Source organism: Tupaia chinensis, unplaced genomic scaffold (assembly GCF_000334495.1).
Source record: "Tupaia chinensis unplaced genomic scaffold, TupChi_1.0 Scaffold000088_1, whole genome shotgun sequence".
In the NCBI taxonomy this organism is placed as follows: Eukaryota; Metazoa; Chordata; class Mammalia; order Scandentia; family Tupaiidae; genus Tupaia; species Tupaia belangeri.
Genome location: NW_006159550.1, coordinates 7,812,150 through 7,826,120, shown reverse-complemented (window position 1 = coordinate 7,826,120; position 13,971 = coordinate 7,812,150). Strand labels below are relative to the sequence as shown.

General features: G+C 51.6%; 1 protein-coding gene across 2 annotated transcripts in view; it reads right to left on the bottom strand.

The window, feature by feature from the left end:
- Nucleotides 1–4,038: 4,038 nt before the first annotated feature.
- Nucleotides 4,039–13,971, bottom strand: part of TBX20 (T-box transcription factor 20) — a 48,186-nt gene continuing 38,253 nt past the window's right edge. For both annotated transcript variants that reach the window (XM_006143028.3, XM_006143029.3), the window contains exons 7-8: nt 6,802–6,914; nt 4,039–5,457 (exon numbers count right to left, since the gene is read on the bottom strand). In XM_006143028.3, coding sequence (XP_006143090.1) covers nt 5,117–5,457; nt 6,802–6,914 — 454 coding nt within the window. In that variant the 3' untranslated portion in view covers nt 4,039–5,116. The remainder of the gene's footprint in view (nt 5,458–6,801; nt 6,915–13,971) is intronic.

Genomic DNA, 13,971 nt, shown 5'->3' with positions numbered 1-13,971 from the left:
TTTTGTGTTGGGCCAGGTGGGATGTGCCCCCGCCAAAGACACAGGCGGGGTGGGGGGTGCGGGGTCACCCCCGGGGGGCACGGCTGCACCCTGGTCCCTCGTCCATCTCCACTCCTTCCAGGATTCTGGGCACTCTCACACATGCACCCAGCATGCTTCTCAGGCCACCACGTCTGGGACTAACGCCGTGCAGCTGGATACGGGATCCAGCTCCTCACTTACCAGGCCCCGGGTGGCCCAGAGAGCTGTCAACTGAGGCTTCGGCATCACCGAGTACAGAGGCGCCCAAACCACGCTTCTGAGCATTCACCGGGCAGATAGATGAGGGAAGGGACTTCCACATGTGACCAGAGATGGAACAAGTGCTGCGTTGTCACCCAGGCCTGCAAGGGGCCACAGGGACCCTCTGGTCTGATCTCCTCTTTCACCTGAGGAAACAGACTGAGAGTCACAGTGCAGCGTGTGGGACAAGAGCGTGCACGTGTGTGTGTTCACCAGACACCCCACTTTAATGAAGGAGACCGGCAGCCACACGTCCGTACTTCTGTACAGTGGGGTAATATATAATTTTAAGCTGTTTACAAACACGTAATGCTTCCAATAGTACATAAGATTGATAATACATTTCTAGCAGAAATAAATATATTGCACTTAAAAGAACGTCATTAGATGTTACCTCATTGTATTAGGCTTATAACTTTTCTCATAAAACATTTCCCATGCCCTTCCCCCACCCTCCGCGCGCGCACACGCACACGCCACACGTTACAGTGACTGTTCTCACGCAATTAAGCCAATGAACACAGCAAACAAGAACTGTGTAGAGTCTGCTAACGAGGCTATATGCAACTCACCTTCAGAAAATAAAAGGCTTTTTTTTTGTTTGTGGAAATAAGAAAAAAACCCACCAAGTACAGCATTTTAATGTACCAGGAGTAAGATACAGCAAATTGTACTTTTTGGATGTATTATCTCACAAAGCATTTCTATATTGTCAGGGTACTTTGCTTTAAAAACAGGAGGGAATTAAAGTTACTTAAGAGAGAGACAGAGAAAGAGGGCTAGGAAACCCTTGCAGGTGACCTGTCCAGTGCTTATAAAGGAACCGTCCGTATGTAAGCGTGCTGAAGAAGGAGAAATACTGGGATATGTTATAGCTGGCATGGGGGACTGAGTGAAAGAGGGATTTAGTCATTTTCTAAAGTTTTCAGTTTGTAATCTTCCCTTTGCTTGTTTACAAAAAAACAAACAAACAAACAAACAAACAAAACTTCCATTTTGAAATACCATGAAAACTATTCTCCACCCAGCTCCCTACCGGAGCAAGCTGAAAATCTCTTCTTCCAGGGTTGGGTCGACTTAGGGTATAGCATTACCTTATTGTAATAATTACCTGTCCCCTAAAGGCTTCCTAGCGAGACCCTTTTCCTTATGGAAGATCAAGTAAAAGTCTCGTTTTCCTGGCAACAGGTCACTCTGCACATCGCATAACAACTGTCTGACTTCTCCAGCTGCTGGTCGCGGCTAAGCTCGGCTGCATGTTCAACGGGGCGGACGGTTACTCCAGCCACTTGACTGGACGGTGGTTTTTCTCAAGGTGGCTCAGCTTAGAAAAGAGCAGGGCAGAGGACATGAAGGGAGGCGCACGACTGGCTCCCCCACCCCAGCATCGGGAAACCTGTCACAGGGTGGGAATTCTGTGTTTTACATGAGAATACTCACTTCTCAGGCTGGCAGGGTTTTTTTCTTGGGGGAGGAATGGCGGAAGGAAAGGAGAGGGGTTATGGTGGCTGGGGAAAGATGACAGCGTGGGGCAGGAGATGCTGGGCGGCCGCAGAGGCACTGAGACCCCGTGTGCGGCCCCGCCAGGCTCGCTGCAGCTAGGCCACTTCCAAGAGCTCAGTACCTCCCACCTGCCCGCCGACCACACTCGGGACCTTCCAGATCCGAGCCGCTGTCATGCCAGGGCCCACTAGTGCTGTGCTAGCACCTCCGTCTAGACCCTGCTGCCTTGTCGCCCATGACACGTAGGTTCCGGCCGGGTGTGTGCTCGGGTGGCACTAGGGTGGGTGAAGGGCAGGGACGATACTAGATAAGTTAGAACTGACTGAACCTCCGAGGACGACTGGCTAATGTTCTCCCAGCCAATCACACAGAGCCAGCGGCCTGGGCGCTGATCCCGGGGCAGGGAAGGCGGCCGGGCAGGGCTCCTCCGGCCCTGCTGCCCTGTGACCGGGCTTCCCGACCTGTAAGACGTGGGGGAGACCCTGGGCCCGTTCCCAGTTTATTACAGCCCATGCTCTGGATTATTCCGTTGGCCTTCCCTTTACATAGTTTTTGCAATTACTTTCTGTAGGATGAACACTGCAATTTCACATTCTAAGCTCTCAAGTGTTAAAATGGATCAACAGCCAGAGAGCCAGGCTGGTTTCTTCCCCGTTTCCTCGACCAGAGAGGCTGATTAGGTTAAGCTCCATCTCACTTGTGCTTCTTTTTGGTTCAAATAATATCAACGAGAAAAAAAAAGGGGACCAGCAGTTGGCGTAATGGCTATGTCGCTGACTCCCACGTACTTGACAGCAGTTCGAGTCCCGAACCCAGTGCCTTGAACTCACACTGAGCGCATGTGCGTGCGTGCCCAAGATCCCGAGAGGAGAATAAAGAAGGGACTGTGGCGTGGCCATCCCCCCTGGGGGTGATTTCTCGCTTTCTGTCTCTCTGTCTCTCTCTTTCTGGTGAGCGCACACACCCTATAGCATAAACCTCTCCAAAAAAAGAAAAACTTAAAAAATCTAATTTAGAAGTTCAGAGCATGCTTCTCTATCTTATCTCTGCTTTTCCTCAAGTGCTCTACTTATTTTCAGTCTTATACTGCTTAATTATAGAACAAAGTTCTAAGGAAATTCTGGTGTAAAACTGAATTTAACAAAAACACACAAACCTACTCTGAGACACACAGATTGGGAGAAATGTCAAAACAGTACTAAAATCGTCCTTTCATTCTCTTTGAAAAGAAAACACAGACGCAGTCACTGACAGACCAGGGGCTTCTCAGACTGTCGCCCGTGCCTTCAGACGGCGCTCTGTGCTCAGGGAGAACGGCCACAGGTCGGCCATCAAACATCGAGCCCGGCCCTCGCTCCATGGCCAGCTCTCCACCTGCTACTTGTCACTCTTGGTGGAAGACGTGCACAGCTGGCCTGCTGGAAACTAGCTCCCTGCGGCTACTACAGCAGACACGCGAGAAGTCAGGAGGAAGCCGGTGTCCGCCGTGGGGGACACCGTGCCGTGGGGGACGCTGCCATGCTTCTCTGCAGGATGCTCTGGGCACCGTGGGAGCGGCAGGTGCCAAGGCCCACAGCGGCAGCCCCTGGACGGCCCAGGCCACGGCGTCCTGTCTCACAGGCCAGAAATGCCAGGGCAGGCCTTTGGTACGGGCAAGGCTGACATGAAAAGAGCGAGGGAAGTCCCACAGGAGCCTGGTGTGGTAATATACGGCTTTCACCCCCAAATACACTTCTACTGTCAGCAGCAATATTCCCAGCCCTCTTAACAGACTCCATACTTTTGCAGTAAGAACAGAATAAAATGAACATTAGCTACAAAATCAAATTACAGTAGAGTTTTGGGGAACTGTGCTAAGACAGTTTACATCCTGTAGCTGGGATGCATTAGGTGCAAAGCTGAGTGACCACTGTGCATTACAGCTGTTCCTAGGGAAGTGGACTGTCGCAAATGCCTGTTACTCTGGCTGCAAAGGCTGCCCTGCCGCAAGCTCAGGACTGATGTGCAGGGTGGGGCCAGCAGGTGGCGTGCTGGTTACCGCGCTTGATTTCCAAGTGACTGACCACAGTCCGAGACCTGGACCTGGTGGCTTGAAAGTCATGCCAGGCACGTGTGCATGCGTGCCCAAAATCCTGAGAGGAGAATGGAGGAGAGGGAACTGTGGTGTGGCCACCCCTCTGGGGGGTGATCTCTCCATTTCCCTCTCTCTGTCTCTCTCTTTTTCCAGGGAGTGCATGTGCCCTAAGGCAAAAACCTAATACTAATAATGATAATAATAATATACAGGTTAAATTAAACTAAAATAGAATGAATTCCTATCGTAAACGTTAAAAGAAGGCGAAGAAGACAGGAGGGTGGACGATGCGCCAGGCTTACTTCCAAGTGCCAGGTTTCCGTTCGGACGTCAGCTGCCCACATGTAGGCTCATGGTGTGGACTGGAAAATGGCACAGGAGTCCCAGCTGTGACACAGGGAGCAGAAAGGACAAGGGGACGCGGAGTCACCGCCCAGAGCCGCCCTCAGCCTCCCGGCTTTCAGAGGCGCTCTCAAAGAATCTGGCCCCACTGCCAGGGAGGCTCCCAAAGCCCAAGTGAACTAAGGGTCTGGCCGCGCGGAGGCTCCTATCAGGACAGGGTGCCAGGATGCAGCTGCGGAAGCCCCCGCCGGCCCTGCGAGGCTCCAGGACGCAGTCCAGAAGGGTCGGCCTCACGTGCCCGTGTGCCTGGAGAGGCCCTTGCTTCCCGGCTGTATGGAAGATTCCTCGACGGAGGCTAGTGGTTCCCAGAGCATCAGGAAAGAGACCGGATCAGCAACTCCAACCTTGGCACCGGCCCTGGGTGCGACCAGGCCTCCTGCAGTCGTCCCCACACAGTCGCCCACGGACAGGGCGGCCGCACAGCCCGCCCCACACTGAGCAGAAAGGGACAGGCTGAGCCAGCCTCAGAGCACCTCCCGGCCTTCTTACAGCCAGGGCTGCGGAAGGCGGCCGACCGGGTGGGGATGCACGTGGCACCGCCTCTGGGAAGGCCCTTCCACCCGTAGGAAGCAGGAAGAAAACCTGTCCACGCCGAGTTTATGCACTGCCGCCCCGACTCCGCATGTGTACGCCAGGAGCAGTGTGTGGGAGTAGCTCTGTCACCAAACGCTGGGGGTCTGCAGGGACTCGTCCCGGCTGGCGCTGAGTCCGGCGCGCCCTCCCCTGGTAGCTGTCTGAGTCCCGTTCTCCTGCCCGGGAAGGCCCAGCCTTGGAGAGCCCCTGCTGCTGCTCCAGCCCCGCGTCCTGGCGTTCAGTCCCCTCCGCCACCCTGCCCGGGAGCCTCCGGTGGGGGGGTCATACGAAGGGCGTCATCACAGCCGAGGGGTGGCGCAGTCCCTGGAGGGCGGCGTAGGGCCCCTGCTGGAAGTAGTGGTGGTATCGCGGCATGTGGAAGGATGGGAAGGTCGGGCCGCTCCCCTGCATGGAGCCCGCGATGGCCGAGGGGGTCAGAGGCACCCCCAGGCGGCTGTAGGGCGGCAGGGAGCCCTGCATGGGGTGAGGAATGGGCGTCGCTATGGGTGCGGTGCTGGTGCCCAGCGCGCCCAGGGACTGCGGGTGCTGGAATCCTGGAAAGGCAGCGGAGGAGGAGACCCAGGAGCTGAGAGACAAGTTGTCAGACGTGGTAAAGGCCGAGCCTGCAGGAGAGACGTGTTAGCCTGGAGACCTTTCCACACACAGACCGAGAATTCGGCGGTCTGTGCAGATCGACGTATTTTCTAAACACTTCACAGATCCAAACTTTGAATGACCAGCGGCCGAGCCACGGCGCAGTGGTAACACGCTGCTCGAGAGGCCGGAGCCCCAGGCCGCCGGTCAGCCTGAACACATGCCAGGCACGCGTGGGCAGCTGGGAGGCAGGAATCGCAGCCCCACCACTCTGGACGGTGCTCGCTCTCTGTCTCTCAGCCCCTCTTGTGTGTATGCATGCATTCTATCACGAATAAAGAAAACACTTAAATACATAATGAAAGACAAACATACAGGAGATTTTTCCTGGGGCAAATCCACCTTTCCAAATAAGCTACTTGCACCCACGTGAAGGAGAGAATTTGCAGAGTTAAAGGCTGGCACACCCACAGTGCCCGCCAGCACCCGCCCACACAGTCCACACAAGGGGCATCACAAGCTTTGAGAATTTAAAGCTTGAGTTTATTTTGGTGCAGGAAAACATCCTTTCATGCCTAGGCTTTTGCAGTGCACCTTCTTCGTAAAAATCGCGGAGACCCCGCGTGCTGGTCCCAGCCTCGCGGTGTCTGCATGAGGAAGGCTAGAGCCATGTGTCTCAGAGCGACCTGTTTCCACCCAGGAAGGGCCCCTGCACTGCAGCAGCCAGGAGCTGACGGGCACTTGCCAGCTGAGTAGTTACTTCCCAGTGGCCGGCTGGGAGGGAGTACGCGGTGTCCATGTCGCAGACGCGGGGTCATCAGAGGACGCCCGTCGTGTAAGCACCCCTGCTCCCAGGGAGGGCGTTGCTGGCCTCTCCTCTGGGCTCTTCCTAGGTGCAGGCAGCTGCTCCCTGAGCCTCTGCTGGGGCAGGTTTTGTACCTTCCTGTCCCCACCGTTTGGGCCACTATCTCTGACATTCCCTAGGCCAATCCCTTTTCAAAGTGTTACCCACTTTGGTCTTTGGTCCTAATGAGACATTGAAGATGTAGGTGGGACATGTTTATTCCCTGGTTTTCAGATTATAAAGCTGAGGTCTAGAAAGACCAAGGGATGCCCCTGAAGTTCAACAGATCCTCGGTAGTAAGTCACAAGTGCCACCCAACCTGTGACTCCGAGGTCCCTGTGTCCTTACACCGGGACACCTTCAGGCAGCCCAGTCACCGCAGCTCAGAGGGAAACAGCACAGTGTATGAGAATCAGCATCAGGCCACCCTCCCGAAGAGCCTCCAGAGTCGCTGTGGACAAGGGGCACGGGGACCAGGCCTCGGCCCCACCTGCACGTCCTCGGGGCCCCGGCGCCCTGCGCCTCTCACCTCGGGCCGGGGCTGTCTGGCTCTCCTCACCCAGCATGTCTTCCTCTCCCCCGTAGGTGCGGATGGGCGAGCGGGCGTACGAGTGCTTCTGGATCAGGCTCTCCACGCTTTCCCTGGTTGCAGACACACGTCGTGAGGTCCCTGAAAAGCTAGGTGCTCGGGGGAGGGGGAAGTCTGAGCGGGGATGAGCTGGTCCGAGGGACCATTGCTCAGCACGAGAAGGGCACTTGGGGCAGAGAACACTCACAGCCTGCACATTTGTTCTGCGGTGGAGCAGTGCCGCAGGCGTGGCACGTGTGCGCGACACGGCCAAGTTCTGGCTATTCAGATGTGCATATGCTGGTGTTTGTTTCCCGTTTTGCGGTTTCTGTCTATATTTTACAAATATATATGTGTGTGTGTGTGTGTGTATATATATTTGCCAATATCTCCCAGTCTCTGGTTTGTCTTTCCCTCTCCTAAACAGTATCTTTATTTATTTATTTTTTTTAAGAGAGAGATTTTTGCTATAGGGCACATGTGCTCACTGGAAAGACAGAAAGACAGACAGAAAAAGTGAGAATCACCTGCCAGGGGAGATGGCCACGCTACAATCCCTTCTCCATTCTCCTCTTGGGATTTTGGGCATGTATGCACACACACTTAGCATGAGTTTTAAGCTGCCGAGTTCGGGACTTGAACCATGGCCAACTACGAGGGAGTCCAGTGATGTAACCATTACACCATCTGCTGATCCCAACAGTATCTTTTTAAAAAAGCAGTAGTTTTTAAATTTTTACAAAGTCCAATTTATCTGTAATTTTATAGATGATGTTTTTAAGAGTATACCCGAAACACTTGCCTAACCACAAACCACAAACATTTCTCCTTGAGGGTGTTTGCTTGATTTTGGGTTTTTGCCATAGGGCTCATGGACTGCCTGGAGAGAGACAGAGAGAGGAAAAGTGAGGAATCACCCCGCAGGGGTCGTGATTGTGCCACATCCTTTCTCTACTCTCCTGGGATTTGGGGCACACACACGCACACACACACGCGCGCGCGTACTTGGTGTGAGTTTCAAGCTGCTGGATCCAGGACTTGAAAGGTGTCCAGTAGCTCAGCCACCACGCCCCCTGCTGGCCCTGCTGGGTGTGGTTTTCCACGGAGGCCTACGGCTCATCGAGTGTGACTTTTCGAGCTGTGGAAGGCTCTGGCTGGTGTCCACGCTGTGCTCCTTGTGGGACCGCTCATGATTTCAGCGTTACTGGTCGGGGTAAGGAACCCTTCTCCAGCGTCTATGCCTGGGCTCCCCTCTGGACTCTCCGTTATGCCTGTACCTATTCTATTTGTGGGTCTAGACATCAAAACCACACCGTCTTGACTACCATAGCTAAATAAAATCTTGAAATTAGCTAGTAGTATTACTCCATCTATATTTTTCTATATTTTTCATTTTCAGAATTGTTTTAGCTAGTCTAGCTCTTTTGCATTTCCATATGAAAAAGTTTAGTACTGCTTTATCAATTTCTACCAAAAAAAAATCCTACTGGGATTTTTAAAGTCAAGATGATATTAAACATGGGGCCAACAGGTGGTGTGGTAGTTAAGGTGCTGGATTCTCACATGGCTGACCATGGTTTGAGTCCTGGGCCTGAAGGCTTGTTTTCTCATTTTCTCTCTCTCTCTCTCTGGTGAACACACATCCCTATAGAAAATTTAAAATGATAGTGGTAAATTAAATAATTATTTTGATAAAGATTGTATTACATCTATAGCCCACGCTGTGGAGGACTGATGTCTTCACCATAGGTGGGTGTTTCACCCCATGGACCAGAATACCTCCATTTATCTAGGTCTTTAGTTCTCAGTGTCCTACACGCCACCACTTGGTATATCGTATCTTTCTTAGTCACTCAGGCAAGAGGGTCCTCCTGGCCCTACTGTTTACCTTTACCCAAAGCAATGCTCCTCTTGGCTCTTTTAAAATTCCCAAAGCCCAGCCTCGTCCTTAGACCAGTTAGAGCCCAGCCTGGGGGGGGGGGGGGGGGGGGGGGGCAGTTTTAGTCATGGTGGAAGCTCCCAGGTGGCGCTCACGAGCAGGCAGGTTAGGAATGGAGGGCAGGGATGTGAGGGTACTTCTCACGAGTACTCCTCCGTGCCTCTGGCATTTTGGACACGTGAACTGTTTATTCTCAATTACTGACAAATCAGAACATGCCGTGAGACTCCGATAACAAACCAATGAACACGAACCTTTAAAGGAAAGGAGGGCCTGTTACACTGGGCTGGCAATACCTGTAGGGACCATGTTGACACATCAGTGCAGAACACGCATGCGAGGCAGCGTGGTGCGTGGGATATGGCGTGGGCTTTAGGGACATCCATCAAACTGATGTGGAATGGGTGTGGGAACGGGTGAGGAGACGGACGAAGGAATGGATGTAGGAATGGGTGAGGGGATGGGTGTGGAAACTAGTGAGGGGATGGGTGTGGGAACCAGTACAGGGATGGGCGGGGGATGGGTGAGGGAATGAGTGCAGGAATGGGTGAGTGAGTGAGGGACTGGCAGGGAGTGGGTGGGGGAATCGGTGCAGGAATGGGTGAGGGACTGGGTGAATAGGGAGACCTCCGATAGCCATGTTCCTTCGCTGCTTCCTTAGCCTCTCTTGATCTGTAAAATTCTGCCTCAGAGGGCCATTCAATCATTAAGAAATATTTTTGAGTCGTGGCTATAAATAAGATGTTATTCTAGGAATTATGGAGACAGCAGTGGACAAAGCATTTTAAAAAAATCTCTGCCTAATGGGAGAAAGAGTAAGGGGACGAGAGAGAGAGAGACGGACAAGACTGAGAAAAGCACACAGTACCTGAGGTGGTGACAACCAGGCACAGAAAAATAAAGCAGAGGACAGTGACACCGATTATAACCATGAGGACACAGGCGATAAGGCATTCGAACCACCTAAACTATTGTCTGGCATGTCAGAGAAACGCAGGAAATACAGAAGCCACACAGAAGGATACCTTTTGGGGCAAGCAGGTGGCATGGTGGTTAAGGTGCTGAAACCCCATATGGTTGACGGCAGTTCGAGTCTCATACCTGGTAGTTCGCTTTCTCACTCTCTCTCATTCCGTCTCTCTCTGGTGAGCACACATGCCTTATAACAAATTTAATAATAATAATAATAATTAATAAATAAAATTATTTTTAAAAGTGTATCTTTTATACATTATATATTTTATTCTCTTAGGTTCTATTTTTCTTTAATTTATTCTGTCTGAATAATCCTAATGCAGAATAATGTAACCCAAATAAAAGGAATTTTCTCATTGATTAAATACTGACATTGGTGGAGAAATGGACTAGAATGTTATTGGAAATTCTGTCATGAAATTATACCTATCATAACACAGAAAATGTTAGGTTTTTAGTAAGTTCTTATCACTTGTTTAACCGTTTGGCCTATGTCAGAAATCCCTGGAGCAGGCTGTTGGATCCCTGGAGTTACACGTGTTGAATGAAGCATTTTGTTACTCACTCAGAGGTGCCACCAGTGGTTATATGAAGTGCCAGAGTTAGTGGAAATGACAGCGTGGCAGGACACGGGCCCTCGCTAATCTGCCGGCTGCCCCGTCTCATCCCTACATGCCGCTCGCAGACAGCGCTGACCCTGGCAGGCCTACGCCAGGTCTCACTTACTCAGGACATAATTCACTGTAACGTCGGCGTTACTGTACCGGGGCGGCTGGGTCACTAAGCGGGCCCTACTAAAATGACAACCATAATACACGTTCAAGCTGATGGCCTGCAGGGCTGAGCCACACGCCATGTTGCCCATATTTAAAATGAACTTAGAGAGGAAGTAAGTGATTATTTGCACACAAATTTGCTTCAATATCCTAAAACATTTTCTAGGCCAGCAGGTGGCACAGTGGTTAAGACGTTGGACTCCCATATGGCTGACCGTGGTTTGAGCCCTGGACCCAGCAGCTCGAAACTCAACGCTGGGCTTGTGGACACGCAGGCCCAAATCCTGAGATGAGAATGATGGAGACAGGATTGCACCGGGGCCCCCCTCCCCCAGGGGTGCTCTCTCACTTTCGCTCTCTCCATCTCTCTCTGTCTCCAGCGAGCACATGTGCCCTAAAGCAAAAATCTCTCTCTCAGAAACAATTCCTGCCTCTGTAGCTATAAGGAATGGCCACCAGTGACCGGGTTACGACAGTGCATTTCCGAGGTGTGCTCCTCTGCCTGGGACTTGAGCACACGCCACTCAGTGTACGTCCTCGTACCAAACGTTTAGATCCAAGAGTCGAGTGTTTGCCTCTCTAAGAGCACCCTTACCTAAAGTCATTAACCCCTTTCAAATAAACACTGAGAGAAACCGTTTTCCAAACACGGTGCATTTCTGCCTCGCGAGACGCTTGCTTTGCTATCGGAAGTACATTACACCCACTTTTCCTGGCTGGCCACTGGCATCATCACTTGTGCTGGCCTCCAGGAGGGAAAGGGATGTTATCGAAGTGATTTACTCGCGTCAGGCCTGGAAGCGAAGGGAAAGCAATGGCAGTTCTATGGAAAGGCTGGCCTAATCGAATCACGGCCTCTAAGTGATGGAAAACAGCAGTGCCCATCGGGCCGTCCCCTCCAAGATGCCGAGAGCGGCCGGCCCACGCTGTTTACCCGGTCTAATCCCGGTTTCCAGCGGGCAGCAAGCGCTGAGCCTGTTTAGCCTGGGAGCCCGCGGTGAGGGTTCTGAACGTGCCGCACCCTGAGCTCCGGCAGGCCTGGCGAGCTGTGGTGTCTTGGAGCGCAGGTCTGCTGCATGGGAGTCAGGACCCTCACTGTACATGAGAGGGATGCCATGCCTGATCCGTACTCAACATCAAGTCCTGCAATACTTTTCTAGGCAGAAATCTCAGCAACAAATCTTTTCACTATACAAACATCATTTCATGGAATGACAGATGGGAGGGTGTCTTCAGAAAGCTCATGGAAAATGCATGCTAGAAAAAAAACTGCATAGATTTTGGAATTTTTTTTTTTACACCAGCATAAACTTGTGCTTTAAATTTCACTTATCCACAAACATATTGAAGTCCTTACATACCAACAAGGGGTCACTCATAGCCAGAAGATGGCAAAATAAAGGAGAGTGACAACCTGCTGTTCTTGCCGAAACGTTCAGACCCCCGTGAAATTGCGGGGACTGAGTCCTGACAAGCTCCACCCATGTTGGACTGGCGCCTTTCCTTGGTCTGGGAGACTGAGCTCCAGCCACAAGGCCTTCCCTATGCCCCGTCCTCTCCCCCACTCGCCACCGCCGGGGGGAGATGCTCTTCCTCTGCTCCTGACGGCTGCACTGTGTTTGCGCAGCCCTGGCAACACTGGACACGTGCCCTGGTCAGGGAGGGGATGACACTCCCTCGGCTAGGCAGAGGCTCTGGGACACGGGCATGTGCTGATATTATTCCCGTTTTCAAGTGACAAAACTGAGGCTCATGACAACGTAACTTGGTCAAGGTCAACTGGGTCAAATCTGGGTCCAAGCCCTGAGGCCTGACCTGCCAGACTTCAGAGCAGATGTGACCAACCACTGCCCCGTGTGAGTGTGTGTGTGTGTGTGTGTGTGTGTGTGTGTGTCCCTGGAGTGGTGTCAAAATGGGTGGTATGGCCCAGACAGGGCAGGGCAGCGGTCCTGCAGCTCAGTGCTCTGCAGTACTGGAGGTCACTAGTCGGGCAGGGCTCGGGTCCCAGGCTGACCCGTACACCCTGGGTGCGAGCACATACACCCAGATCATACTGGGAAGTGTTGGGGTAGGATCATGGCACAGGGCCCTATCGAGGGCCTCTCTGCCTCTCCCAACAGACGTAGATAAATAAACTTCAAAGCAAAACTGGGGACCAGCAGTTGGCATAATGGCTATGTTGCTAGACTCCCATGTAGTTGACCGTGGTTTGAGTCCCGGATCTGGTGGCTTAAACTCATGCCAGGCACGTGTGCATGCGTGCCCAAGATCCCGAGAGGAGAATGGAGGAGAAGGGATTGTGGCGTGGCCATCCCCCCGGGGGGTGATTTCTCGCTTTCTGTCTCTCTGTCTCTCTCTTTCTGGCGAGTGCACGCGCCCTATAACAAAAACCTCTCCAAAAATAAATAATAAATTTTAAAAAATTAAATAAAGCAAAACAGAACGTAGATGGTTGAACCCACCCTCCAGGGTCTGTCCCTGAGGTCTAGGTGGGCCCGAGGGTGGGGCGTGATGGGTTCCAGGGATGCTGACGGTACTGGCCGCGGCCGCCCTGGGAAGCCCGCCAAAGAGCAGGGCAGGGCAGGGCAGGGCGCAGGGCAGGGCAGGGCTGTGGTACTCTCTGTCCATGACTCCAGCTCCACCACTGGCTGGGCACTGGGGCCCCTTCGCACACCGCCATTTTCTCTCTGCAAGATGAGGCTATTAACTCGATAAACGTTTATAGATAACAAGATTAAATCATCTTTAACGTCATTGAGTATCAGGATGATATGCTCCACAGGCTGGTTATAAATCACCATCATTTTGGACGAAATTGAGACTCCCAGTCCCTACAACTTGCCATGCTTCATTAAACCATCCTCCTATATACACATCAGAGGGAGAGTCAATACAATGAAACATTATTTCAGTTTTCTACCTTCATAGATGCAGCCAAAACTGTGTTCAGAGAGGAAATGTCACATCCTATAAAACCCAGTCCCGTCTACAGGAAATAAAACGCGCAAAGTTGGACCTGCTCGTCTGTTTGCTCTGTCTGGGTCAAGTCTTCTTGGGGCCTTGCAAACAGCTCCTCGCCACGGTAGTTTTCTGCATATTTATGTAGCTACTGACCGGGTAGTAATACATCGGTATTCGTAGATTCCACAGATAATTAATAAATAAAAACCTTAGAGAATACAGTTTGAGATGTATTATAAATCATCGATTTTAACTTGAGAACTGAAATATATTATGCAATCCCATTTTGGAAAAACAAGATGGATCTGAATTAATCTTTTAAAAAGCTTTTAGGCTTTATTTTATTTTTATTTATTTGACTTAATCCTATTGACTTTTGTTTTCAGTAGTAATGTACTTTTCTGGGTTTATGTGATCATTAGCAACTTAAATAAGAAAACCGTATACTGAAAACAACAACAAAACAGTTACTTTTTAGCC